At 36.7% G+C, this 11507-nt stretch overlaps 1 protein-coding gene across 1 annotated transcript; it reads left to right on the top strand.

The window, feature by feature from the left end:
• The first annotated feature begins 5461 nt into the window (after positions 1-5461).
• LOC134651377 (acetyl-CoA acetyltransferase, mitochondrial) lies at positions 5462-10493 on the top strand. The gene is made up of 3 exons (XM_063506466.1): positions 5462-5748; positions 5939-6127; positions 9207-10493. Exons 1-3 carry the CDS (start codon positions 5692-5694, stop codon positions 10227-10229), a joined length of 1269 nt encoding a protein of 422 aa, XP_063362536.1. The 5' UTR covers positions 5462-5691; the 3' UTR covers positions 10230-10493.
• Positions 10494-11507: the final 1014 nt, after the last annotated feature.

Here is an 11507-nt window from a genome sequence, read left to right as displayed (position 1 = left end):
GACAAGGAAAAAAAAGTGAGGTCGTGGATTTTGTTTATATTTCGGTAATTATAGTTCTAGTAAGCATAAGATAAGATAAAAGATAGTTTATTCAAGTAGGCATAATTACAATGCGCTTATGAACGTCAAATAAAGCTAGGTAGACGCTCCAACCCTACACCTCTGCCCCGAGAAGATTTCAATCCCCCCTCAATTGGAGGAGGATATCCTAATATGGGACCGGCAAAAAACTCGGCGGGACACATCTTTTAAAAAAAAAAATTCTTAAGAGCTGGAAAGGGTAATCTTAAAGCATCCTCAGGTAACTTGTTATAAAAATGAATACATTGCCCAACGAATGACTTTTGTACTTTACGGACACGAATCTTTCTGATAGCAAGCTTATTTTTATTTCTAGTGTTAATGTTATGGACATCAGAATTCTTAGTGAAGGAGTCTAGATTCTTAATAACATAAATAATACTATCATATATGTATTGGGAAGCTACAGTTAAAATATTAATTTCTTTGAAAAGTTCTCTTAATGATTCACGCGCTCTTAAGTTATATATAGAACGAATGGCTCTCTTTTGTAAGACAAATATAGTCTGTATGTCAGCTGCTTTGCATAAATATGTACACACATTTTTTTTCTCCTGTCACTCTTTATTGCCTAGTTATGGGCTATTGAAGAATTCATCATGTTTGAGGAAAGACCTTTTTTAACGTTTTACTGAGAATCTGTGGTATTTTTATAAAATACAAATGACATTGTTTCAAATAGAAAAAAGGATGTTTTTTTAATGATTTGAAAAAAAAAATGTTTTTTATTTTTTGTCGTAGAAAACCGGAAGTAAAGTTTTTACGTGAGATTTTGAGTCAGATTGACATATTTTTTTTTTAATATATTAACTTCAAATTAAAGCCTTAAGTTTATTAATAATGCACAAAAAAAATACGTGATCACAACAGGTTTAGAAGTTACATCAAATAGAGTAGTCGACGATCGAGTAGAATACTAGAATTTTTACAAGTTTAGCGTAAATCGACCGCCCTGAAAAGCGTTCCGTGCGACGCCCCGGTACTCTATACCCACAAAATGTCCAGATGTTAAAACGTTAGCTTTCCTATCAAATGGTCCAAATATTTATATTTATGAGAAAGATGGCACTGCTACCAATTAAACTATGAAACAAATATTAATTTTTTTACTACATTTATTATTGAGCTCGGGAACAAATAACTGAACAATGTACTTGGCTTGGAAATCTATCTGTAATTAACAAAATGAAAAATATGATACTATTTTATTGCCAATTTGCTAACGTTGCCTTAACCCTAAAAGCTTTTAAAACTATGGGAATTCCTGAAATACGGGAAATATGACATCTGGACATTTTGACACCATGACTATTTAACATAAGGGAAATATGACGTGGACTTTTTTACATTTTGGATATTGTGACACCTAGACATTCTGACATTAGGGTATCATAACATCCGGACTTATAGATAAATGGGTATTTTACATCTGGACTTTCCGTCATCAGGCCATTATTACATTCGCACTAATTGACGATGGACATTACAACACCTAGCCTTTCTGACACTTGAACATATATGCCCCTAAACGATTTGAATAGATCAATCAATTTGTGAATACATACTTGTGGAAATAATCAATCTAAAAGTGAAGAACTTTTGAACAGGGGGAAATGAATTGAGGAATATAAATATGTAAAATCAATATGATAAAAGTAGATACATAATTTAACAAAAAATATTCACAATCAGTTGAGCCGTTTTTGTGTTTTCAATAAAAATAATATTTTCTTGTGGTTATTACAGATGGCAGACTAGAGCAAGCCAGGCGCAGAGGGCCCTAGCCCACTCAACTAGAGTTAGACCAAAGCTAACTTCACTGTGATTTTTAAAGCCATGACGGTGCACATGTTATTTAAATGTCAATCTCATAAAAGTTTTATGTTTAAAATAACATTTTCACCGCCTGGGCTATCACAATCACTACCAATTTAGCCTGGGCTAACTCTATCAGTACACTCCTGAGATAGCTCAGTTATATGAGATAGATACTTTCCAACAGTGCACCAATTAAGTGCAAGCAAGCAACTGATACTTGTGATTAAAAAATTATAAAGTTTTTTTTTTATTATTGTCATCGGCCGTCTACAGCTCATATTTTATTTATTATTAGGTACTTGTAAAGCAGGCAGGCAATTCCAATAAGTGATAAATGTATGATACTCAGAGTCAAATTAAATTTTACTTATATTCTTTTATATGCTGTGGAGTATATGTGCTTCTAGTGATTTACGCATGCATGATAGATGACGCATCGTCATAAATGCCATGAACGAAGATTAGGAAAACAAATTTTAGATAAGAATATTACAGACAAACTAAGACTGAAAGTGAAACCCGAGAACTCAATATATTTAATAAGATCTGTAAATCTTATAATGACAAACGTACCTTTGTTCATCAATCGGGAAATTGGCAAAGAATCCCGGCCTGTGTCGTTCTCTAACGCCACAAATTTCACAAATTCTGCTCTTTCCACCCATAATGAGTCTCTATCTCAGTAATCTTACTCAAAAACAGCGGACGGAGGAGCACTGCTTCAACTCGACGTCTTTTGTTTGTGAATAGGAAAATATCACACAACTGAAACACTACGGAGGAACTTAATTGCTCAACTCAACGCACTGCACTGTTCAGATGGAGAAAACCGAATGAATAATAGAAAACAAGTAAAACACCACGGAATCACAATATTTTCTTTTCATCACGGTTTAGTTTTGAAAGTTGACGTACATATTTGACATGTATTTGACAATTCTGCCTTCGTGTTGCCAGTTTATTATTTATCTTGTTAGGTTGGCTGAACTGAAACGAGATCCCCATACATTATTTCTTTATATAGGAGTTTCCTAAGACTGACTGAGAGTGAATTACTGACTGATTACTGATTGCTCGATCCCGATTGGCGAATGGCGAATGAAATGACCGTGACAAGGAGAGCGCCTACCGCGAACCACGTTCGACGTGTTGCCTCTCTGTCGCACTTGTAAATTCGTACGTAAGTGTGACAGGGAGGTAACACGTCGAACGTGGTTCGCGGTAGGCCTTCTGAACGAATAGTCGAATATGTTGAATGAAATTCAATTTAACTAATTAAGTGGAGCCCAGACGGGGTGATCAAATCGAACAAATCAACCGATTAGCTCAGGAATGAAATTGGCGTCAATTTTCAATTTATTCACCAATTTTTGATTTATGATGATATTAGAGCTCTCTAAATTGAAAAAATGCCCCATAACGAAAATACTCGCGTCACAAATTGGTATTCTTGCGTCCGCCGCGCCCCATTTTATCGGTAATATCGGTCATAATCGGCAATTGAATTCGGCGAGCCATATTGGCGTTTGCGTCTGCACGGCCTGATTCGATCGGACAATTTAATCAGATTGGCGAAAAATTGACTCGTCTGGAGACGCCTTTAAGTAAAACGTTCATTACGTTCTTTGACTATTAATTTAAAATGTTTGAAATTATAGTTTTGCTTTACGTTAATTTTAAATTTTTAGAAAGGTATATTTAAAAAATACTTGTATTTGTCATGTATTTTACCATAAAAGTTGGAATTACTAGTTTGTTTCGTGGCAATACGTTTTGAAACTTTTGAAAGCAAACATAGAGTGCGTTCCACTTCGCAATTTACGGCAATTTTATTTTATCCTATGATGGCTCCTCTACACGATAGGCCAGCGCCGGCCACTGCAAGGGACGCAGCCATGCGGTAGAATGAGATAGCAATATCACTTGCTCCCTCTGCATAAATGCGTCCCTTGGAGTGGCCGGCACTGGCCCATCGTGTAGAGGAGCCATGACGTCATAACGTTTTTTTTTTTTTTTTTTTTTTTTTTTTTTTTTTAATTAGTATGCAGTTTGGTCGACCTTGTGACCAGCGACTGCTCTTGTTGGGAGAAGATTGGTAACGTGGCCGTAAGGGCCACGTCACCACCAAGGACGAAAGGGAAAGGAAATTCACAGGAGTAAGAAAAGAGAAAAGCAATAATAGAGAAGAGAAGAGAAGTTAATTTGTAGCAAAAACAATAACGCTAGGTACAGAATGTTTTGAGTTGTACAGAAGTTTTGAGTTATGAGTTCCTGGTCTTTTCCCAATGGGGGCGGGTAGAGTAGTACCCCACAGGTCTGCGCAGGTTAGGTTTGTAACGAATAGTAGGAGAATTATTCCCACTATTCGTCACAAACCCGCCTTTGTCAATTTCTGCCTCTCTTATTTGGTCCAACGTTGTTTGATCGTCTGGATCCAACAAGACATGCCTCGGGCGACGCACACGTTTTCTGGGCGGAAGCTCGGGAGTGTACTCCGAGGCATGACTTACGTCATAACGTCTATTGTCATCAAGTAACATTTAAAGCTCGCTACACACTCACGTTCGCGGCTTCACCCGCGATTCACGCACATAGTCTGGAGGAGGCTTTAGGTAACTGTGTTAAACCGCGAAAATCGAAGTTCGCAAATGGCGGGCATTTTTCTCTGTCACTCTAATTACGCATTCATAGGATAGCTAAAGCTAAAGACGCCGCTCCGGTTCGAATCCGGCCTTCACCATTGGAAGGTGTTGGAAGGCTTCGTCACTTTTTCTTTAACATATGAGCATATGACATCTATCTATAGTGTGTCAAAGGACAGGACTGTCCCATTTAAAACATAGACAGAGAGAATCATACTATCTTTGTCTTACACTAGTACTAGCACCCAAAAGAAAAGGATGAGTATAGTTTTTTTTTGGTTCCTATTTACTGAGAAATTGGTTTGACCATCTATATCAATATCAGTCTACATTGGAAGTTGGAAGGTAAAGCCCCCTCCACACTCGTGCGCGAATCGCAGTACGAAGCCACGATTCACGCACATTGTCTGGAGGGAGCTTCAAGTGGAGTCCACGAGACAATTTTTTGCCAATCTGATGAAATTGTCCGATCGAATCGGGCCGTGCGGACGTAAACGCCAATTTGATTCCCCAATCAACTCAGCAGGTGCGGACACAAAAATGCCAATTATTGAAGTTAGTATAGATGGTCAAACCAATTTGTCAGTAAATAGGAACAAAAAAAACTATACTCGTCCTTTTCTTTTGAGTGCTAGTACTAGTGTAAGACAAAGATAGTATGACTCTCTCTATCTATGTTTTAAATAAGACAGTCCTTTCACACACTATATCTATGGAATTCAAATTGGTGATTAAATTGTGTACGTGTGGGCGCTAGATGAGATGAGATTGGCGCCATCGCCAATTATTTTCCTGATCAAATCGGTCGATTTGCCCAGCTCGTCTTGACACGACTTTAAAAGTAAAATTAAACAATTGGATGAATTGGAACGCACCTGGAGGGTCCATGAGGGGTCAAAGTTTCTTATCACAAAAATGCGATAATATGTGAACTATTCCGTTTTTGTTATAGCAGAAACCGACTTTGTGTAATTGTAATAAAGTTCAGGATTCATTTAAATGGGTCATATCTTTTAAGATAAAATTTATGTAAATGTTTTTTGACTACTTAATACGGCCGATAAGTTACAAGTAATTTTACATTCAAATCAGCCAGTCGCTTGCCACATTGTTATTTTGCTGAATTAAATTACTTTTCTAAAGAATAATCATGCTTATCCTAAAAGGGACTAGTTTGATCAGCGTTAAAATATGTGCGCCGCGAAAGGTTCGTGTTTACTTAAATATTTTGTGTGTCAGACGATCAGTCAGTCGTGCATGAGCTGCTCAGCTAACTGGTTAAGTTAGCGAACTTAAATTATTCAACCATTTAACGAAAGGTGGTTTCCGCCTTACATCACTTTAACCCTGTTCTTTTTTGTTAAGTACGTGTCTAATAAGAATCGTTTGTTTAACAGTTTCTGCTGGCCATGGCGGCGTATTCGTCGAAAGTGTCTCTAAATGAAGTGGTGATAGCTTCGGCGGTGAGGACTCCTATAGGGTCCTTCCGCGGCAGCCTAGCGAGCCTGTCGGCCTCCGAGCTGGGCGCCATGGCCGTGAAGTCGGCGATCGAACGAGCCGGCATTCCCAAGGAGGAAGTCAAAGAGGTTAATTCATTTCACCTACTTTCGAATATACAGTTAATTAAATCCCATACCTATTTACAGTTATATGACATAGTTGGATTTTATGGGTGTGCTCTGTTATTAACCTGTTTTATCTAGCCATTTTAAATTATCAGTCTTGATAACAGTATTCAAACAGTATTAGGATTTGTTGAAATCATAAAAAGTTATTCTAGATAGGCTGGGTTAGGTTGTTGGGGGCAAAATTATTACCTAGAAAAATATTTCCTATACCTATTTATAACACTAGCAAAGTTCTTAAATATTTCTTATAATTATTTCTAAATAACATAATTAATTTGTCTTGCAAATATTGGTACACCCAGGTTCTGCTATATCTATATAAAACCAGTGCCCGGAGCACAGTTTAGGTACGGTGTAATCCCAAAGGCGCAAAATCATATCAGAGATTTTGAGGCTCTTGAGAGCCAATGGGATTTCAAGAGTTAAGGTAAATTAGTTTAGTATAGTCCTGCAATATGGTGATATTGAGCTTGGAATCCAGCATATCTATCATAAAGCAGCAGGCAAGGCCGTCTTAAACTATGCTGGGGCCCTTGGGCACATAAGAATTTGGGGCGAATTAAACAAACATTTTTCTACTATGATCTTCTATTTATTATGGGTAATCAAATTTACTGTTACAGTCTGTCCTTCAAGGCCTTTTTATTATCTTAGTTTGAACTGTTCCCAACTTTTATATTAATTTGAACTTTGAACATACAAATGTCCAATTCAAAGTTAGTAAACTTACAGTCAAAAGTTTATAAAGTTACAGGCAAAAGCAAAAAGTCATTCTTGAGGAATTGAAGGGATGTTTACAAAAACAACATAACTGCTTAGAGCAGTCGACACTTTTTTAAGAACATTGTTAATCGTTTCAGGTGTCAACCAATGTAGTCAGTTATGTTGTTTTTGTAAACATCCCTTCAGTTGTATAAAATTCTACAGCATGATACCAAAAATGTTAAAGTGCTTATTAGATTCTTTTAACTAGTTTAACTCAACAATGCTGCCATGAAATTAAACCATTGTTATCGATCACTACTTGTAAACTTTATATTTCAGAGCTAAGTGTTATTAAATAACAAGGTTACCATAGTCAAAAAAATAATGAATGATCCGACATTTACTTACCAGGCAAAAAGTTTATCTTTTTTAAAAGAGCGTACTCGCATCTTAAAGGCCGACAACGCACTTGTAACCCCTCTGCGATCTGCGATTCGTTTGCTTGTTTGCCCGCTACATCACAAAAAAAGCGGCCAAGTGCGAGTCGGACTCGCCCATGAAGGGTTCCGTATTTAGGCGATTTATGACGTATTAAAAAAAACTACTTACTAGATCTCGTTCAAACCAATTTTCGGTGGAAGTTTACATGGTAATGTACATCATATATTTTTTTTAGTTTTATCATTCTGATATTTTAGAAGTTCCAGGGGGGGGGGGGGGGCACACATTTTACCACTTTGGAAGTGTCTCTCGCGCAAACTATTCAGTTTAGAAAAAAATGATATTAGAAACCTCAATATCATTTTTGAAGACCTATCCATAGATACCCCACACGTATGGGTTTGATGAAAAAAAAAATTTGAGTTTCAGTTCTAAGTATGGGGAACCCCAAAAATTTATTGTTTTTTTTCTATTTTTGTGTGAAAATCTTAATGCGGTTCACAGAATACATCTACATACCAAGTTTCAACAGTATAGTTCTTATAGTTTCGGAGAAAAGTGACTGTGACAGACGGACAGACAGACAGACATGACGAATCTATAAGGGTTCCGTTTTTTGCTATTTGGCTACGGAACCCTAAAAAGGGTCCAAACTAGGATGAATCCAGGAAAACCCAGACTGTATTAATTTAATTTGGGTTCAAGTACTACACAAATATGAATTAAATTATTTTACCATGTTATTTAGTAAAAACCAAGTTCATTAGTGTGAATTACTGAAAAAGAATGCAAAAATAGTAGTTTATGCAACAGTGATATAATAAGGGTTCTTAAAATTCAAGGGTCGAAGTTACAAAACGAGACGTAGTCGAGTTTTGTAAAAAAAGACCCGAGAATTTTAAGAACCAATTATGAGCTGTTGCATACATTACTTTTTCTATGACAGCTGCAGCAAAAAAAAAAAAAGAAAAAAAAAAAAAAAAAAAGAGAGAGTTATTATTAAAAAAAAAGAGATTATTAAAAAAAAAAAGTTATTATTTAAAAAAAATTGAGTTATTATTTAAAAAAAAAGAGTTATTATTTAAAAAAAAAAAGAGTTATTATTGTAAATGAAAACATACCTCTTTCAATCAAGATGATCGGAACTTGTATCTTTAAAAAAAATAAAGCAGTTGTATTATACTCATAAGATGACTGCTAGCAGTCATCTTATGAGCCTATAGACAAAGCATTCAAATGACATTGCTTTAGATATCACTGTCAGTCATTTAATTGACACATTTAAGTGCTGGAGTAGAAAAAAAATATTAATTAACTGCCAATTAAAAAAATAATAATAATTTTAAATAATGTGCAGGTTAATATTCTCAACTGATTAACAGAAATTCATTCAATTATGTATTTCTAAAATTGAAGGCTAAATTTAATAATATATGATTAGTATACTTAAGGTGGTGAGACCTGCCTTAGATTATGCTGTTAACAAGCAAAATAAGTAAGGATTTAACTGTCGGCCGAAGCGAAGCCGAGATCGAGGTGTCGAAAGTTGCCGCACCGGAGAACAGAAAACGTCTCACGAAAGCACCTCCTTCTCCTTTGAAGTCGGTTAAAAATGGGTATAGTCTAATGTCATAATAACGAATCTTTGACAACTGATTCAACAAAATCGGCTCGGTAGTTTTGGCGTTACGGTGGAACACGACACCGCATACATAGACTGATAAAATTAATACCCTTCCCTGAGTCGGGTAAAAAATGCATTTTAAAGCATAAGAGGTTCAGAAATTACGCAAAATTGATCGCTATAGCTTTGAAATAAAGTTCAAAGTCATTGTGGGTAGTATTTTTCCACTGCCTTATAAACGCTTAAAATGAATAATTTCCGTTCCAGGTATACATCGGTAATGTTTGCTCTGCTAACCTCGGACAGGCACCCGCCCGGCAAGCTGTCATCTTCGCCGGTCTGCCCAAGAGCACAATCTGCACCACCGTCAACAAAGTATGCTCCTCCGGCATGAAATCCATCATGCTAGCGGCCCAAGGCCTCCAGACCGGGGCCCAAGATGTCATGGTCGCTGGAGGCATGGAGTCCATGTCCAATGTACCTTTCTACTTGAAGCGCGGAGAAACCTCATACGGTGGCATGCAGCTAGTCGACGGTATAGTCCATGACGGCCTCACTGATGTATACAACAAATTCCATATGGGCAACTGCGCAGAAAACACAGCCAAGAAAATGAACATCTCAAGGCAAGATCAAGATGACTACGCTATTTCAAGTTATAAGAAGAGTGCTGCCGCTTACGAAACTAAGGCATTCGCCGATGAATTAGTCCCAGTCCCCGTACCACAAAAGAGAGGCGCACCGCCTGTCATTTTCGCAGAAGATGAGGAATATAAAAGAGTCAACTTTGAGAAGTTTAACAAGTTAGCGACAGTTTTCCAGAGAGAAAACGGTACAGTTACCGCCGGTAACGCCTCTACTCTAAACGATGGTGCCGCAGCTCTAGTTTTGATGACCAGAGAGGCAGCGGAAAGATTAAAAGTGACACCTATAGCTCGTGTAGTTGGCTTTGCCGATGGTGAATGTGATCCTATCGACTTCCCTATCGCGCCTGCAGTTGCTATCCCTAAGTTATTAGAGAAAACTGGTGTTAAGAAGGAAGATGTAGCGCTATGGGAGATTAATGAAGCTTTCAGTGTAGTTGCTGTTGCGAATAAGAAGTTGCTTGATATTGATGCTTCTAAGATTAATGTTCATGGGGGAGCGGTGAGTCTTGGCCACCCTATTGGCATGTCTGGAGCACGTATTGTGGTCCACTTGTGCCACGCTCTTAAAAAGGGAGAAAAAGGTGTGGCATCCATTTGCAATGGAGGTGGCGGCGCGTCGTCTATTATGATCGAGAAATTGTAAGTGTCCGAATCGCGTATCAGTTTTAATTTTTTCTAGTATTGATATTGTATTCTCTTGTGCCTTTTACAAATAAGACGGCAAGGCGTTGCCTTGCAGGGTTGTATTTTGTATAAAAGTTAGCTTTAAGACAAAATTGTTTTGAATTACGTTTCCAATTGTGTAAATAAGAATCGAGCGTTACATAGTAATTTATTATATTTATATCATGAATTATTAAATCATTTATTTGCTGTTTATTAATTAAATGTTTGATTTCGTTCTTGAGATTTTGTAATTTGTTTGCAGATCTCAAGATACAAGGCCTCCCGTTATAACCTTTTATACGAAAGAGCCGTGTCAGTTATGTGACATAGTTATGGAAGAACTAGAACCTTATATGAACAGAATAGTTATAGAAAAGGTTGATATTACAAAGCAAGGCAACGTAAGATGGTTGAGGTTATATAGACATGATATTCCTGTCTTGTTTCTAAATGGGCATTTTCTGTGTATGCACCGTTTGAACAAGCCCTTACTTGAGAGAAGATTGCAAATTATTGAAGGCGAATTAGCTAAGTAAAGCTTGATAAAGTTAGACCATGATAAGTCTGCAACGATTATGATAGCACACGCAGTGCAAGTGCTACTTATACGTCATAATTTCATAGATGTTTGTCGTTTAAAATAACACTTGCACTGCGTGTGCTATTGCTATCAAAATCGTTGCAGACTTATCATGGTCTAACTATTGTTCCAAAGAAAAATTGTATTTAGTAGATTTAAGCGTAGAAATGATCTGGTCATGAAAAAAATATAAGTTTCCTTTATAATTGATCACCACTTTATCATATAACGCCTCACTGTATACACACAAAACATTTGCTAGAGAAAGGAGAATGGGCAATTTTGTATGGGGAGTGTCCCATGGATGTATACTGTTGAGACATATGTGGTTTTAAAGCTCTTAATCATAGTATTATTTTAATGTATGGCACCAACGTCAGACAAGTTGCAGGGACCGAGCTATAAAAAAAAATAAGTTGCTCACATAAACAGTTATTTTACATAATACGCGTGATATAACAAGTAAGAGCGTATTTCATTAAAAAGAATATAAGAAATGGTTTATGTTTTTTGTGCTAACTCCAACGCTAAAGTATTTAAAGGTTTAGAATTTACAGTTTATAAAAATCCTCAAACTAAAAATTGTTTGCTGTACAGCGGAATTAGCGTGTATACACAAGCCATGTATATCATGCGAAAAGTATTTGTATAAGCTATTTTTCGAATAATGTAGCT

Source organism: Cydia amplana, chromosome 10 (assembly GCF_948474715.1).
Source record: "Cydia amplana chromosome 10, ilCydAmpl1.1, whole genome shotgun sequence".
NCBI classification, from domain to species: Eukaryota; Metazoa; Arthropoda; class Insecta; order Lepidoptera; family Tortricidae; genus Cydia; species Cydia amplana.
Note: the sequence above shows the minus strand (reverse complement) of the source record. Positions and strands in the feature narration are given on the sequence as shown.

What these genes read in the sequence shown, in the direction of transcription:
- LOC134651377 (XM_063506466.1), top strand. Translation starts at nt 5,692, where the DNA reads ATGCTTATCCTAAAAGGGACTAGTTTGATCAGCGTTAAAATATGTGCG. An exon ending in AAATATGTGCGCCGCGAAAG is followed by an intron (nt 5,749 to 5,938) that starts GTTCGTGTTTAC and finishes TTTGTTTAACAG; the next exon opens with TTTCTGCTGGCCATGGCGGC. An exon ending in CCAAGGAGGAAGTCAAAGAG is followed by an intron (nt 6,128 to 9,206) that starts GTTAATTCATTT and finishes TTTCCGTTCCAG; the next exon opens with GTATACATCGGTAATGTTTG.